Here is a 19,060-nt window from a genome sequence, read left to right on the forward strand (position 1 = left end):
AATTGGTCAATGGATATATCTCGTAATATTCATTTAATTTTTTATGCGTGCAAGAATGAACTTACTGTGAAATTTAATAAACATGGCATTTGGTTTATATACCACTGAAGATAGAAATGACCATCTGGGTTGGACAGAACCCTGACTAATCCAAACAAACGTAAGACTGCTACAATAACAAACTGCTCATCTTGACAACCTTAAAAGCATGCCCTATATAACTCACTGTATAAATGAACTTGACAGTACAAACATACCTTGTAAACAACTCTGACCGTTTATATTGATTTTACGCCTACTTTCAACGCCAAATGAACATTAATAGCCAATCTCTACTGGATACAGCAAAGGGAAGCTTAGAGCTCTCTCTATAATAATTGATTTACTCATTACGGTTGCTGATGCCCATGTTGGCCGCTGCTTTAATGCTGCTTACGTTTGCTTACGTTTGCTTACTCCCTTTACTTACCAAACTTGTCTATTTTTGGTGCGTGTTGCCAATTTTGTGCAAAGTGCTTATGCTATTTCTATTATTTTTGAAAATAGCATTTCTTGGTTTTGACGTCATTGTGATCTCCAGATCAGCGTGACATTTACAAAAATACCAAAACTAATTTTGTTTTACCTTATAATATTAGCTTTTAAACTACTGATAGCTGAAATTTAAAAGGGCACAATATATTAAAAACAAAATCTCATTGAAATCGTTGCTTTATATTACTTTTCAAAATAACAGATATGGTAAAATGGCAGAATTAGGCTCCACACAAATGGGATGTCAAAGTGTAATCATTATTCAATGATTTATTTAAAAAAATGTTGTTGAAATATTTCAAATGATATGAATTTAAACAATTTCCTATATTTTGAAAGAACGTCTAAATATTGAAGGGCTAGTACAAGAAGACCTCTCTATAATAGCTGCCCTATAGATATGTGACAATTTCTGCCTATTATACACATGATACCAGGCAGCTATTCCAGATATGTGTGCCTTGCACTAAGGCCAAAAAAAAATATTGTTGTGTTGCCCTCAAGTGGGAAAATGGGAAAGTTGGGTCGGACAGTCGGATTTCTTCTTTTTTTTTTCAAACCTTCAGTTTTTAAAAATCCCCTCAAATGTTAAATAATGCTTCTTCAATTAGGGGACATTTGTTAATTTTGACTTCTGGATACCTGTTAGACATCAATTAAAGACTAGCCTTTCAATAAAATATTAATTTAAAGAGAAAAACATTGATTTTTTGAACAAATCTGTAAATATCTTCATTCCAAAAAAAAAAAAAAAATGCCGACCCTGATTTTTCAGGATTTAGGGTCGGCCGGTTGAGGGCAACACAACAATTTTTTTTTTTTTGGCCTAACCCATCTCAATATTTTCATACAGGTAAATTGGCTACTTCAGAGTCCCTCCCTTCTTATCTCCGAAACCTTCAACTGGGCTAGCACAAGTTTGCACTATCGAGACAAAATAAAGTTTAACACAGTGCAACAAGTTAAACTCAATTTACCCTTGCTGAAATGGGCCAATCCATGTTATTGTTTACCGGGTCAGATGTCAATCATTGTCATGCAGATAAATTTGTATTGTTTGGCTCGACCGGGAACCAATGGGATTTACCGCCTTGGGTTTCGGGCGTGATTAGGTAGTGATTTATTCACTGTTGGTTTTGTATTGGACACGACAACAACAAAAGGGGGTCAATTAAAAGTAAAGTAAAATAAATTGGATGGTCATGAAACCAATATAAAGATATCTGATTAGGAAAAATCGTTAAGCAGGGTCAAAGAGCTAATTAATGTAGCGAAGGATTTCATGAAAAATGGGGATAAAAAATTCCTGAGGTCAAGTAAGTAAAAGCCGGATTGTGTAAAAATTGGGAAAATGTGTTCCCTCATCCCTTGCATTTGTGATACAATGACAAGTATATATTGTGTCAAAGCATTTTTATTGTGGATTAAGGGTAATTAAGGCAAAGATTGCTTCAGTTTCTGGAATTAGTAATTAGTAAATGTCATATTTTGAAAGGGTTAAATTTGTATGAGAATAGATCGCACAAATAATTTGTCATGCTTATCCACATAACACGATGGTTCATAAAAATGGTCAGGGAAAGAAATTAATACAAATTAAATATTCATCTGTCTCCTGATTACTTGTGTTGGATCACAAACAAAATCTCAAGTTACACAGGGTAATTAGTATAGATGTGCTGGCAGGTGTTTCCCATTTCTTTTTTCTTTCTTTTATTTATATTGCAGGCGATACCAATGACACTTTGATGCTGGTGGTAAGAAACAAGCCTGACCTGTATGTACTTGTACACCTGGACACCCTTATAATTGCTAGTGACTACTAGACTTTGTGTGAGGCGACAGTAGACTTTGACATGCACAGCGAAGCATATTGAAAATTTTGTGTCATCTGCGAAACTGAACTTACGCACGAGCAATACAAGGGAGAACATGCATCTTTTACACATATTGTACTGTCAGAAGTCTATTGAACCAAATAAGTTCTGAAGTTCGAGTCCAGCTAACGAAAAAGTTAATACTTTAGGGCTTCTCTGGTGTATATAATAGCATCGTTTGATCAACCACAGTTGAACTTTGCATGGGAAATATTAATTTGAGCATTCCTTCGATGTCGAGTAGTGGAAATTTGGAAGATAGGTTGTGCATGATTTAGCCATGACCGGCGCTTTGGTAAGGCAACTCAGGAACAAAGGGTCGCATGAACATCGAGAGTGCTGAAATAGAATAAAATAAAGCAAGACATCAGGCAGAATGCTGTTAGCCACATTGGTCCAATATTTTTGACATAAAATGGAACTAAACAACCCAATCACTGGGTTCCGTGATAAAGCGGTTGTGCGAAGGGTACTGGCCAGTGCAATGGGTGCCCTACTCGGATCACAAGGTCTATTTTCACTACACAACAGAATAACCCGATTGCTGCCCGAGATAGACGAAAAGATTTTTCAATTGGTAACTAAAAGTATGAAAGAAAGTTAACCATTGCGATGTTGATCATCAAAAGCTCAAATCAACATCTTCATTACCGATTCTTAGAAATCAACAGATTTTCAATTGGTAACTAAAAGTATGAAAGAAAGTTAACCATTGCGATGTTGATCATCAGAAAGCTCAAATCAACATCTTCATATATTTGAAGAAAGAGTCGTAAATTCATCCAACTTCGCATGGGTAGTGGACAACATATACAAAAATTTTATACAATTTTGCAGAGTTGGACGAAAACTTTAGGGGACAACATGGGAATTTTCCATTGGACAAATGAATCTCATGGGACTTGGAATATCACTAATATCTGGATTTCTAAAAATTGAATTGCATTGTAAGTAAAATTGTACAAGAAACAATTTATACAGTGGTGAGCCCTCTGATATTATATTGATGTGCTTTGCGTTACGTAATAGTATGACTATACGAGGGTAGAAGTGGTGAGTACATCACGCCAGGTGCGGTTTATATCTCAACAACACATATATTCTGTTGCACATTTGAAATTAATAACATTTAGTCAATCGTGCTGGTATTTGTTTGATTAAGTCTGTGTTAAAGGGAAGTAGGAATCAACTCCAGGTTGGCATGGGGTAGCTAGACTCTGGGGCCAAGTACTATGCCCTCATTTTTTCTTGTTTTTTTGTGAGGTTGCGCACCCGGCTAGTTATCGCGTTGATTTCTTTCAATATCCTATTGTGACTATACAATGTATCTCGCAGCATATAGAGCCAGCATAATTAGTAGTGTTATTGTGGAGAATTATATGGATTACAGTCAATATCCAGCAAAGAAATTATAGTGCTGTTTTATGCTAATCAGCAATTAGTGGCACAGAGCCAAACTGTGATTTATATTTCAATGTGCCAACAATAAAATCCTTCATTGAGGTTCCATTTAGTTATCAGTAGCATTATCAACATAGGCAGATATATCACCATGTAGTTTCTGGTTTTCAAACAGACGCTCTCAAATGCGCTAGTCAACTTTTAAATATGTGCCTCATTCCATTGTGTATCATCCAGGAGCGTTAGAGGAGGTTTAGGTAATGATATCCGTGCAGCAAAGTGAACAAACAAGTTTAAGGGGAGGGGGAATTAACCAAGTTCCTTATAAAATAAGTCCCTTGTGTGGGGTTTTGAATTATCTTTTCTGTATTTATTTATTATGATATATGTATATGTCATAGAATGCTAACATTAAGACTTGATCCTTTGTAACTTCAGGTAGACCACCTGTTGAAGAGTCTCAGGAATTCCACTTGGGAGCGTGGGATCTGTATGCACCAGTACCGTAATTTATTGTTGAGTTTCCAGCCATGATATTTGATGAATGTTCCACGGGTTCGGGGTCAAACGCTCAGAATTTAGCCTCGGGTGGCGGCCACCCGAGTGCAAGTTTGGATCACATTTGGTTTAGCCATGATATTTGATTTAATGATCCACGGGTTCGGGTCAAACGCTCAGAATTTAGCCTCGGTGGCGGCCACCAGAGTGCAAGTTTGGATCACATTTGATTTTGCTAAAACGAGATTTTCTGCGCCGTTGGTCGTTGTTTCGCTAGAGTCTTGGGTTGGGTAATTAAGCTCGATTAGAGAATCTCCTATTATATATTTGGCTATAATACGGCTGAGAATTTGTTTGTTTGTTTGTTTGTTTATTTGTTGTAGGTACTGGTGCGGGTCTTAAACAAAAGTCAATAAATGGTTGTCGTGTCTGATTGCCAACATGCATGCAAATTTTGCGTCCGAGTGTTTTTCAATTTCTCTGTCTTAGGGTAATAAATCTAATTACGATCAGATTACAACCAGATCAGTATAATAACCCCCTTATTTCATGATAAGGGAATTCATTGTGAAACTGCCCAAGGTGTATCAAACATCCAAAACCTTGAAAAGTATCAAAAAAGTTTACAAAAGCACACTACAAATAACAAAATAACTACAAACATGATAAAGTTAAAAAGGTTCAATCAACTAGGCCCTCAAATTAATGTAACCCAAGATTTTTAAGATGCAAGATGTTTGCTAATAACAAAAAAGACTAAATCCCTGAACAAATAATCACATGACTACTATTCATGGAATGAGTTTGTGTGATGTAACACAATATATAAGAGAGAGAAACCACTATGTAAAGTGAAGACACCCCCAATGATTAATCGTAATTGTGTGATAAATCCTAGCTGATTATCTCAAATAGGTCGGTATTAACCACAGTCCTCCTTTCATAACCTACCTATTAAGTTTTCATAAGGATTTACTGAGCATGTATGGGAATGCCATCCAAACAGACTGAAACTCTCCCTACCAAATCCCTGTGAAAACAAGCCTTGAGGCTCGCTATGAACCCTGCCAATTATATCGCTCCCCATTTCGCTGTTGGAAGTCCTACTTTTCTCCGAAGGTTGTCTATGTAGTTATCGGTGGTGACGGTTAAGAAAATTGTCCGACACCTACAATAACCTTTTTTTTTTCCTTCATAAAATTACTCAAATAGTTGTTAAGTAGTTATGACAAGTTGCAGGAGGTGGCCAGATAAATATCATACCTTGTTGAGGTTATTGTGAGGTTTATTCACAGCATGGCAATCACTGGCAGCATGGATAGTTTACAGTACAACTACTTGTTGAACAATTACATTAATGGTTCATTTGAATATCGATAGATTTCTTGTGCATTTATTACTATTTCTTTATTTGGGAATGTTAAAGTCCCCTCCTAATTCTAAAATTTCATACAACGAGCTTTCTAATTCCCCTACTTTTCAAGCCCTGATTCTGGCGGTGGGGGGGGGGGGGTACTCAAGTTTGGTATTGGTAGGGATGTGCTGCTGAGAATTTGAAAGTGGACCCATAAATATACCAATTTTTCCAAAAATTTGGACCCATTGATATACCAAAAGTCCAAATTTTCGGCCAAATTTAACCCAAATTGTCATAGTTTTTACCAATTTTGGGAAAATGTTGAAAAATTTTGGCCAGATTAAGAAAAAATAGGCTGATAACCGAAAAAAAAAAAAAAAAATTGAAAAAAAGGACCCATTCATATACCAAAATAGGCTTTGAAAAAGGGGTCATTGATATACCAAAAGGCTGAAAATGCTACCCATATTTTATGCACGTCCCGTATGGTCATTTGTACTAAGTACCCCGGCCATGATTATCATCTAACAATATAATATTATTAACTTAGCTTCTACAACCTCATCAACCAACGGTTAAATAGTTATGTAACATTGATGAAAGTCCATGTAAACTGAATAAAAACTGTTACAAGTACACTGTAAAAACAGTATTTAGAAATTGAGGACAGATTGGTGTTTAGAAAGTCAAATAAACACCAATCTAAACTCGATTTCTAAGCACTGATTTAGCGGTATACCTGTCTTATAGCATTTATCATAACGTTTCGTTTGCATTTGGTACTTTGTCTGTACATTGATTTATATATTGTCTTTGGATCAGGAAATGTCTAGTCCCAGGCCTGGGGTGCGGTCCCAGGGAATCCAATCAAAACTGAGTGATACAAAAGCTTGATTTCAATACCTCCGATACCTGTGATGTATGAAGGCATAATGATTTCATGGAACACGGGGGAAAATATCAAAACATGCACTGACATTACATTGAAGTAATGTTATCACACTGGATTCTCAAGTCATGTCATCAATATATCAGCAGTATTTAGTCATTTACCAAAACTTCCCATCTTGGGTCTAATTCATGTTCATGATTAATGACTATTGAGTTAACTGACAGCCAAGTTCATTTTAGTACAAATTCAAAAGTAATAGCTGTGATTCACTGTCAACCAGCCCTAGACATGGTTGACAGCATGTTATTTGTACAATGTATGTCATTGGCATCAGCGCTTATGTCCGGACTGGATGTAACAGATGTGTTCACAACAACAATAGAGGATAACAATAGGTTGACTACAAATGCACCTGTTTATGCATTTTATGACAGGTGGATCCATTGGTGTCGATACCGACTGGTGTTACGAAGTACATCATCCTTTTTAATTAGGCAATTAAGTCTAATTAATTAACGACTTGGTAATATTAAATCAGAATAACTTCCACTGCATGTAAAAATGGACAAGAAAACATTGTATACTTTGTAGGTAACTTTAACCCATACATATTTTTATCCAGTGAACATAGTGAACATATCAGTTTTTGATGGATTGATCCAAGTTCATTTTATGCAAGTACTAGTAATGTGCAGTAGCCTCAAACATCATTTTTCAGACAAAAGATATCATTCAAAAGATTAATATCAGTATTTTAGACAAATGTACACAAAAATAAAATTTGCGTTGACTATGAGCTGATAATCAGCAGGTCAAATACTGAACACCTGGGCTTGCAAGACCCAGATCCAGACAAATTAAGCTAGGATTTCAGAGGCTCTGTCCTCTGTGTTGATTTACATATACCTGGCAGGTAAATATTGGCCCTATTACTTGAAAGGTTGTACAATCATGTAATGTTAAGTTGGAATGATTCCTATGACATCACAATTTTGGCACATTTTGATGTTTTGATAAATCGTAATTCTGATTCAATCACAATTTTGTTTTCAATCAGCTTCTTCATGTCACCCTCTTTCTGAAATGATACAAATATCACTCACTTAGCTATTGTGCATCGCAAATTACCAACTTGAAGTGTGCTACTATTTTGCTCTTGTACTGACTGAGCCCCCAGCTTGCACCAGATATATTGTAAGTTAAAAGATACAGCACTTAGGCCTAGCTAAGAACTTGTTCCAGTATTGCCCCCAGTCAGACAGACACAGAGTGGCATATGCACTGATTTCAATGGGAGGTTTAGGTTATGGTTCACTGATACATGAATGGCAAAGTTTTATAGGATCAAACAAGATGTCCAGGGTCTTTTCAAAGATTTGATATACCTCATATTTTGATATTTTAACAACAGCACTGGCAACTTGATTTGGAACTTTATAGATATACAAAAATTGTACTTTTTACTTGGCGACAAGTCTCAAAATGTGTAACATCCTATTATTTTCTGCAAATTCACTAGAATACTAGGGACCATTAAAATGCTTCCATGAAGCTATATAATATCCCAAAGGGGGAGGGGTTGATAGTGTAACAAGAAAAACACCTGCTTACAAGTCAAATTACCCCTTATCTCAATACCAAAGCCTTAAAACTTTAACCCTTAACCATGTCATCTACTCTACACTTGAAGTTGTCAGTAGAAAAGCAATCAGCTGGATTTCAAGCATGAGAAGTGTCACAAATTTGGTGGGGCACAGGTATTTTTGATAGGCATATACTGCTCTGTATATAGTTTACCATAAGCTACCCTTAAAGAACGCCATTGCAAGAGGAGGGAACTTTCCACCAATTTGTGACACATACACTACAGGGACAGGTGGAATGATGGGTAGGGATGTACAAATGTACAGCAGATTTGGGTATCATATTCAGGGTCTTATAGGTTTACATTTGGGTCACAAATTTCAGAAAATGTTTTGGCAAGGAGTTTCTCAACAAATCTGGAAAAGGTATGGTTTTAGTTGGGTATTTTTGTAACATTTGTGAACATTCCTCAGAATTTGGCAAATTTACGGGGGAACAAAAAATACGGGGACAGGCATACCAGATACAGCGTGTTTATACTGAGCGTACGGCTTTTTGACCCGCTATTTTCCGGGCACAAAATACCAATCATAATCCGGCCACCGTTACCCAGCTTGTTTCTACTGAGACCAGAAAGCCGTGTCTCGCATACGATGCACGGCATTTTTTCCTGTAAACCGAAGTACGGAAAACAGATTTGACGGTTAATTATATCCTAAATTTAAATGTCTACGGATGGCAGCTCATGGCATATGACCTACAATCACAATTTAGTATTTTCTTAAAATCCAAATTGCATTAATTTACCAGTGGATCTAGTAATTGGCTATTATGATAATTAATTTACAGCTCATATATTAATTATAAAGATATAACCAACTCATTAACTATAAAGAAGTAGGCCTAGACTAAGTAAAGTCATATCCATTTTACTTCATCAAGTTCATGCGAGTCACACATGTGTCCAGTGTATATAATATCGGAAAGAAGGAACCTACTACATCATAGGGCCTAAGCTAGACTATACAAGTAGAATATAAATCGCGTTATTTTTGCAACACGCATGACCTCGACCGCAACCGATGACACGGCTCGTTTCTACTGCGCGCAGATTACACGCTTTGACCGGCATGATCCACCTCAAGAGGTGGATCACGAAAAGGCGAGCACATGACCGGCATGACACGGCAACCGATTACCCCAAGTCGTTTCTACTGGGCTCGTTACCCGGCACGGCACGGCACGGCACGGCATGGCCCGGAATTTTACCCTCAGTAGAAACACGCAGTAAAATAACCACTTACCATCTTCTGTAATGAAATATACATTGGCTAAGCCAAAAGTCCCTGAGAAGAAAGTTAGAAAAAAAAACAGGCGTGCAATCCTAGCAGACGACGACATGGAGCCGGTTCAAAGTCTGCAAAAACGATGCGTTGCTGCTGTCGGCGATAGCCCTCAATGCGGGCAAGCCTTGATACATAGATGTTCCGTAATATTGCAAGTTACCAGCAAAGTTCTGTGTTGGTGTACGTGTGCATTGATGAAGTGGTGATGATTTTTAATACTGCATATAAATAATTCCTTTAATTGAGAGAATCTCTTCAAATGGCTGTGTTTTTGAAGTTATAAATTCAAAATATTTCACCAGTGGTTTTATTCCAACATGAATGCAATCATAATATCCTTGTATTCCACAGTTGCATTATTTCAGCTTTCTTTAAGATGTTGTAACAATAGTTAAAACTCTATGATACACAAGGCAAACAGCTGATAAAATACCTTCACGATATATCCCTATGAGTTGGTATATTAAACATCTTATCTGTAGTAGTACTACCACTTGCAGCTACTTCTTCAAAACCAATCTACCTTATCTCATACATGTAGGAGTTGCACATCCTCTATCTCTTGGTATCAATGTAAAGACACGCAAGATAAAAAAAACTAGATGCCGCCACCTCTCAGCGATTCATCTCTCGTGGTAATCAGATCAGATGAGCTGTCGCCTCAATGGGACACGCAGTCATGGTTACGTCAAGTTGCTAGCGAACGTTACTTCTAATCTCTCTTCACGCCAATGTGCATCCATCAGGTTTTTTACACCCAAGATGAGTTAAAAAATCATACTAGATCAAGAGAGAGAAAAAAAATCCCCCAGCATTGGTGTGTATAATAGTAAATCCAGTGTAGTGATGTTGATGATGCTATTACATGCATGCAACTGGATTTTATTCCTCACGTTCAGTGGCTTGGTGGCTCACATACGTTCCATCTTCTAGTAGTAATTCATGCATCATCAACTGTGTACAGAGTGAGTGCTATGAGTTGACTACCACTGAGCTGTGGTGTAGTAGCTAAGTGAAGAATTCGGCATCATATGCATGCGTCACTTAAATCTTACTTGCAGCAGTCCCACATTGCAGGTGGTTTGAGCTGAGGCTGAGTCATACTTCTTAAGTACTGTGTGTGTATACCGTCAAAAAAATCTCTCAACTGGTCGTTACTGTCTTACTTGTAGAGCCCTTGGCCTTAGCATCCCTCTATGTCAAGGTTTGAGTTATATACTGAGATTTCTGTAACTTGTTTTGATCCAGCACTTTTTTTTCATAGGCTAGTGCACTTTGGGAGCTTCTTTGCATAACAATAGCCGCATTGGTCCAAGCAGTATTACTTCAACACAAAAGCTTTGGATCACAATACTTAAAAGGTCATATCAGGGCCACTATCTCAGTAGCCAAAAGCAGATTATTTATTTTTTTCTGGACTTTATTCCCTGTCTTTTCAATTCTATTGATTGTATCTTGTCTACATGCATAAACTATTACAAGTTATAAGAGGGGTTATTATAAGACTCTTATTGTCGGATTTAAATAGTTTGCAACTGTTAAAGTATGTAAACTATCTGTCCTGTCACCTAAAAAGAGTACTGAAAATCTGATTTAAATGTTTTAATATCTTGTTTGTCGTACAGATCTCTTGTTGTTGTGGTGCTATGCCAATACTACATGGGGTCTCTCATCCAAAAAGCAAAGCAATAGAAACACAGAACAATTGGCGGGAACTGTCCTGGAAGAAATCATTATGAGCCTGGTAGGTAATAAAAAAATTTCACAGTTCCCAGTCCAGTCAATGAAAAATGCAACACAAATCAGTAGTGAATATTATGGTACCATCACAAATTATAGAGTAAACCTTTGCTATTTGTATTTACTTAAGTAAGTCGAGCAATCAAGCATGATATGATTTATGGGTACCTAGATCTGAATTAATACAAAAAAGTTTGCTTGAACTTTGGATCCCTATTGATATCTTTTAAGTTCCTGAATTATATACAAAATTATGCCTTTCCAAAATTGGCAAAATGAAAATTATGCACTGAAATCGATGAATGCATCAAAAATAATACTGCGATATTTAGCCACAATGTACATCAACAGTAGCTAAGAATGTTCAATAAATAGAAACTAAGTGTTTGTGTGCTAAACTTTGTCGGCAAAGTTTTGATTTCTAGTTTTAATGTCACATGTACAATGTATAATAAATGGTATAATTATGGTAATTGAAAACATTTTTTTTTACAAGGACATTGTTTTATGATAGTTTCTATAGGCATTTTTCACAGGTATGTGCCATCAAATATACTCATTATTTGATCACTCTAAACTAATTGAGAAAACACAAAAATATCAATAGCATTTAGCATAAGCTGGGAAAATAAAATAAAATAAAATAAAACTACTGTATAGTGGCATATTTTTGCTGGTTCAATTTTATGTGATTTTATCAATTCCGGGTATCAATTCTGGACAGTTTAATTTGTGTTGTGTTGGCAAATATATTCACATTTTAATAAGAACTACGAGTAATAGTGTAATAAATATTTTTGCCGGGTTAAAAATTTGAGGCTACCTGTTCAACCGCGAAAAATAAACCCCTGCGAAAATTTCCTGCTATAAAACTTGACACTTTTATGTTGTCCTTTAGAACCTGTCTGAGTTTCCACATTTATTTTCTTGGATTTTATTTCTCTTAGTTCATTCTGTAATACTTGCACAATAATCTGATTTTCTGACAATCGATTTTCATTATCTAAATCAACATATTATATTGAAAAATAACACTTTGATGCTTTCAAAAAGTTTGTTCTACAAATCACATACTTTGTAAACTTGCTTGATTGATTGTTGTTAATGAGTTATGTATGTTTTACAAAAGTGTTGTTGTTGTTTCAGCCCTCTTTACATCATAACTCAAGAACCACAAGACCTACAAAAGTATATCTGTGATATCTGTGATATTTGAATTCAATACACTCGCTATGAAATGATCAATGCAATTTTTGCCAAAGCTCACCACCATTCCCAAGATGCTGTGAACTACCAAATCGCAACAGTTTAAGTTGCTAACCTTAACTAAGTGTGATAAATGTATCACTATCCTGTTAGCACTTAAAGAACTGTCATCAGTGGTCTTTTATCTGTAGATAGCGGTCTGATATTCTTGTAACCTGATCAGAACTGTTAAACGATCTAGACCCAATGCTGTACAAGCTTCTGTGAAATCTATCGCACACATAACCTAACCGCTGCACCATATTATAGTTCATATTACACACATCAACATATTTTGTCACCATTTTAATTATATTTTAGGGCAAACCTACCCCAGGGTTTTAAGGCTTTTATCTACCGATAAATACTTTGCTCAGAAATTGGTAGAACATTGCAATGTCCAAAAAATATGGTCAAAATGTTTGTAAATTTTGTAATCACATGTTTTGTAACCCCCCCCCCCCACCCCCTCACTCTGTGCATCCGCAGGTATTCATGCTTGTCCGTGAACTTTAAAAACAGCCCCCTTTGCATCTCATTTCGCGAAGTTTTCAGGAGAAAAACACCCCTTTTTTTAGCGATTTTGTGAATTATTTGCCCTTCGACAATACCCTATAAATGCAAATGATATTTCTAATATACCCTTTCTGACAGAAACACGTAGGCTGTGTACAATGCACGAATTGCACTGGCACAGGCGTTTTATAGCCTCATTGATGTTATTATTCTGCAAAATTGAATAGGACCGATAAGTAGGAGGACTTGTTGTGAAACTGCAAAAATTTTTGTAAAACCACAGAACTTCAGTGACAGAAGATACAATAAAATATTACCTCTTCCATGGTAAAAGTAAGAGAAGTGATATTTAGATGAAAATACCCTTTTTCAATTTTGCGAACACATGGTTTGAAAAAACACCCCCTTTTTTTGTATTTCACAAATCGCATTTCGTCATCTGAAAACACCCCTTATTTTGCAAAATTTTTGATGAGCATGAATACCAGCGGATGCACGGAGTGCGGCCGGGGTAAAACCTTGCACTGGGCTGTTTAATAATCCTATTTTATTATGAATTCCTGAATGAATGGTCTATATGGCAGCTATTACGGATAAGACCTTCTTGCGCTGGTACCAAGTGACTTCTTTGTTCATCTTCTCTCCGTTTTCATTTCTTCTTTAACTTCTGATAGCAAAAACCATGAGCAGTGTTAGGGTTAATAATGAAACTCCTACTACTGTTGCTGATGATATAGCACTTTTTGACAGTAGCCAATGTGTAACAAATTTGTTAGTGGCACTTGAAACTGATTGTCTGACCTTACTAAAGGAAATAGCTCTCTAATCATTAACTTGTTCACTTCAGTTTTATAACAAAATTAATCCATTACTTTGTCTGAATGTATTCTCACCGATGCAAATGTAACCATTTTGAAAGGATTAAGTTTAGCACAGGCTCTGTACTGGACTCTGATACCTATGATGATCTAAGACCCATGTACACATGGATTTTTCTTCTTTCAACGAAGATTGAATGAAGATTCAAATTGCTATTTCCCTTATGTGTTCAATGAAGCGAAAAAGGTACTTTTGACGAAGCATTTCTTAATACGATGAAGCTAGTTTGCAATATAGTATTGTTACGTTGGCATGACAAATGTAAGACGTGGAAAGAAGATCAGGAATTAGCACTAATTAACACTTTCTTCATCTAAACCATGTTGGACGTTAATAAGCTTCCTTTGATCTTCATTAAAATAGGCTTTAATCTGGAAAAATTTGTCTTATCTAACCCTAACACTTAACCCTGCTTTTTGATATCGGAAGTTAAAGAAGATACGAAAAAGGAGAGAAGATGAACAAAGAAGTCACTTGGAACCCCCGCGATTCGAACCTTTGACCCCCCCGCTTGCCAACCACACGATCACGGACTGGTAGCTACACGGGTTATTGCAGAATTCCGTGAGCATATAACACTTGCATCATCGCAGACCCTGGGATTCATGCATGTGCTTAATTTTTCATTGTGGTATTCTGTGGTATTTGGGTGTTAGGGTTAATATTCGTCAAATGTGTGTTTTGTGTGTGGTACAATGTCTTTGTTCGATCTTCATTAGTTAATCAAGATTTATTTATCTTCGTCAAATTAAAATTTTCTCTATAAATGTGAACAAGGTCTAAGATACTGGACCAATAATTTTTTCCTACTACATCAGCACTTACCTGATTATTTGACCAAAAGAGACACATTGTACAGGAACCCAAAGAGGAATATGGAAAAGAAAGAAAGAAAAAAAAATATGTTAACAAAATACAAAATTCTAATTCCAATTACAGAATAAAAGTACTGTCTTGGATAAATTGGCTACACATGATCACTGCAGCGCAATATGCGTAGTCATATATGAATATTGAAAGATATAACAGTTTTTGAGATATTTTCTCAAAATATAAAGAGCTATCTTAAGAACCACTGAACCACTTGGCTTGTTTGTACTCATTTTAATGCATTTTGATGCTGACTCCAAATATCGTTATAAAAATGTATAATTCTGAAATTTTTTAGTTATACATATTTTTTTGAATAGTCTGCAGTTGACATGGAGAGTTAAAAACCATGGAAATAGTTGCTATTTCCATGGTTAAACTAACTCTGCATTTATAATCATACTAATAAGTGCTTCTAAACAAATAATGAGCAATCTTTCAAGATTACCCAGAAGTAGATGTGACAGTTATCACAACTATTTTATCTGATGTTTAAAAATAGTCAACAAAAAGATTAAGCTAAGCAATATCATGAACAAAATGTGATGTCAGCAAGGAATGATGAAACAAGATCAGATAAGCTGTAATGTTATGTAACCTTGGGTGAATTAGGCCTAAAAAAATTGTTTGATTGGCGTAACCCGACCGACCCTAAAAATAGGCCCGACCCTAGACTCTTTTTTTGTGCAAAAATGAATAAAAAAATCAAAAAAGATTAAAATTAAAAAAAAAAAAAAGTTCGTGATTTCAGCTTCAAATGCGCGTAAAAAAATTTAAACCGACCTACCCTAATTTTTTTTTCATGTTACGCCAATCAAATTTTTTTAGGCCTTAGTTAGAAATTGTGTAGCACTCTCTTTATTTTTGTTTAAATTATATTTTATGTGACCATCACATAAAACATGGCAGTTGTCTCAAACACTAATTTTCTGATTTCTTTACCAGGTGGTGGCAGTATTGGCCTTGTCCTGCAATGGGCAGATCCCCATCTGAAGATGTTGCTTTCTGATAAATTAGGCCTATACCTAACCACTTGTAGCCATGGTAAAATTAACTGTTCAAACAGATTCAACAGGGACCTCCATGGCTACTACTAGCGGTTGGACATGTGTATTTATAATCTAGCGGCTCAGGTTCAATTCCAGCGGTGGCCATTTTTTCTTTGTTCAATCCATTTTTGAACCCAAATTGTTTATTTTCATGTACATATTGCACAAGGACATATATACATTTTGTGCTATTTTTTCCTGAAAGTGTGCTAAAAAGAGCCCAAAATGCACCTTGAAATAAAATATTGCATTCAGTGATTAATTTCAACAGACAGTGTTGCAGGCGTGCCCAGGGGCGTAGCAAGAGCATCAGGGGCCCATGGACAAGGAGCAGTACGGATCCTTTTAACCAGGGATTTAGCCTACCTTATTGGGGCCCAGGAAGGTATGTGCACTCAAGTCAGTGTCCAAGTTTTGGTTTAACTAATGGGGGACTAACATAACTATTACAATTTTGCCCTATTTTGACCAAAAAACATGCTGTTATTGGGGTTAAAAGAAAGATGCATAGGGCAATTTTGGGGTCCCAACAATTGGGGGGCCCAAAATATCCCTGAACCCGGGCCCATCTGGCCCAATGGTAGAGCAAATCTGGTCCTGCTCTCCATTATCAGCCCTTATTTAATTTTCGCTTTTGTGCTCGGGGCCCCTGAACCCTCGGGGCCCATGGACTTCGTCCACCCTGTCCCCCCGCTTGCTACGCGCCTGGGCGTGCCGTCTGTTTTGCTTATGATATTTGCATTGAACGAGGCATGGCCATCATTGTTTGTCTAATGACAATCACAGAGATACTCCCTCGTATTCTTGAGGTACATCATGCTACTTTTTATTATCCAATTTGTTCATTAACCAGTACTGAAATATCATCATTCTAATTAACCAAAGCACAACTTTTTTTTACATTAAGGGAGCATTATTATTTTTGCTAATATCCTTGCTAATCTCCATTTTGGCCACCACGCCAAAGTAATATTATTTTATATACATGGTTTAACTCAATCTGACCCCCAGCTCATTATCCACGAACCAAAACAGGTTACCTTGCTAAAAATAAAAAGGTTTTAATGACCAAGGTCTGCACGGATGGCTGACCACCAGTGACAAGTGACCGGGACACGACATCGATCAGCTTTATTACTAAATTCTACTTAATTCGCCACCAAATGGTTAAGTAATTATTTGAAAATGTCAACTTTAATTGGAAATGTACGTCTGACGCAAGAGTACACGCGTGCAACGGAAGTTAAGATGAAAGAAAGAAGCTGCATTAGAATTTGTTGTTTAAACTGTCTAAGTCAGAGAAGTCACCACCACCTGTTAATAACAATAGATTCATTAAAGTGACCATGAAGTTTTACAAAAAAGAATTTGGTAAAATTTCGCTTATATAAACATCCTGGTTCCAAGATTGAACATTTTAAACTTCTTGTTACTTTTCTCACCCAAAAGTTTTTAGATTGTATATCAATATTTTTACCATTTGAGTTTTCTAAGAAACACTTCCTTCATTTATAATAGCTATTACTGCTTGCTATCCTCAGAAGATATTACTGGTTGCTATCTTCAGTAGATATTATTACTGCTTGTGATTATTGCTTGCTATCTTCAGAAGATATTACTGTTTGCTATCTTCAGTAGATATTACTGTTTGCTATCTTCAGTAGATATTACTGCTTGCTATCTTCAGAAGATATTACTGTTTGCTATCTTCAGTAGATATTACTGCTTGCTATCTTCAGTAGATATTACTGCTTGCTATCTTCAGTAGATATATACTGTTTGCTATCTTCAGAAGATATTACTGTTTGCTATCTTCAGTAGATATTACTGGTTGCTATCTTCAGTAGATATTACTGCTTGCTATCTTCAGTAGATATTACTGGTTGCTATCTTCAGTAGATATTACTGGTTGCTATCTTCAGTAGATATGTACTGTTTGCTATCTTCAGAAGATATTACTGTTTGCTATCTTCAGTAGATATTACTGCTTGCTATCTTCAGTAGATATTACTGGTTGCTATCTTCAGTAGATATTACTGCTTGTTATCTTCAGTAGATATTGCTGCTTGCTATCTTCAGTAGATATTACTGGTTGCTATCTTCAGTAGATATTACTGCTTGCTATCCTCAGAAGATATTACTGGTTGCTATCTTCAGTAGATATTACTGCATGTGATTACTGTTTGCTATCTTCAGAAGATACATTGAATTACTGCTTGCTATCTTCAGTAGATATTACTGCTTGTGATTACTGCTTGCTATCATCTTCAGTAGATATTACTGGTTGCAATCTTCAGTAGATATTACTGGTTGCCATCTTCAGTAGATATTACTGCTTGCTATCTTCAGAAGATATAACTGGTTGCTATCTTCAGTAGATATTACTGGTTGCTATCTTCAGTAGATATTACTGGTTGCTATATTCAGTAGATATTACTGCTTGCTATCTTCAGAAGATATTACTGCTTGCTATCTTCAGTAGATATTACTGGTTGCTATATTCAGTAGATATTACTGCTTGCTATCTTCAGAAGATATTACTGCTTGCTATCTTCAGTAGATATTACTGGTTGCTATATTCAGTAGATATTACTGCTTGCGGCTACTGCTTCTATCATCTCTAGAAGATATTACTGCTTGCTATCTTCAGCAGATATTACTGGTTGCTATCTTCAGTAGATATTACTGGTTGCTATTTTCAGAAGATATTACTGGTTGGTATCTTCAGTAGATATTACTGCATGTGATTACTGCTTGCTATCATCTTCAGAAGATATTACTGCTTGCAATCTTCAGTAGATATTACTGGTTGCTATCTTCAGTAGATATTACTGGTTGCTATCTTCAGTAGATATTGCTGCTTGCTATCTTCAGTAGATATTACTGGTTGCTATCTTCAATAGATATTACAGTTTGCTATCTTCAGTAGATATTACTGCTTGCTATCTTCAGTAGATATTACTACTTGATATCTTCAGAAAATATTACAGTTTGCTATATTCAGTAGATATTACTGTTTGTTATCTTCAGTAGATATTACTGCTTGCTATCTTCAGTAGATATTACTGCTTGCTATCTTCAGTAGATACTGGTTGCAATCTTCAGTAGATATCACTGCTTGCTATCTTCAGTAGATATTACTGCTTGCTATCTTCAGTAGATATTACTGCTTGCTATCTTCAGTAGATATTACAGTTTGCTATCTTCAGTAGATATTACTGCTTGCTATCTTCAGTAGATATCACTTGATATCTTCAGTAGATATAACTAAT

The 19,060-nt window shown here is 36.1% G+C and overlaps 1 protein-coding gene across 1 annotated transcript in view; it reads right to left on the reverse strand.

Annotated features, from left to right (window-relative positions):
- The window catches only part of LOC140154544 (epidermal growth factor receptor-like), a 152,693-nt gene extending 142,065 nt beyond the window's left edge, over nt 1-10,628 (reverse strand). Inside the window, 1 exon segment of the mRNA XM_072177111.1 lies at nt 9,448-10,628. Coding sequence (XP_072033212.1) covers nt 9,448-9,544 — 97 coding nt within the window. The 5' untranslated portion in view covers nt 9,545-10,628.
- Between the last annotated feature and the right edge of the window lie 8,432 nt (nt 10,629-19,060).

This window comes from Amphiura filiformis, chromosome 6 (genome assembly GCF_039555335.1).
Source record: "Amphiura filiformis chromosome 6, Afil_fr2py, whole genome shotgun sequence".
Classification (NCBI taxonomy): Eukaryota; Metazoa; Echinodermata; class Ophiuroidea; order Amphilepidida; family Amphiuridae; genus Amphiura; species Amphiura filiformis.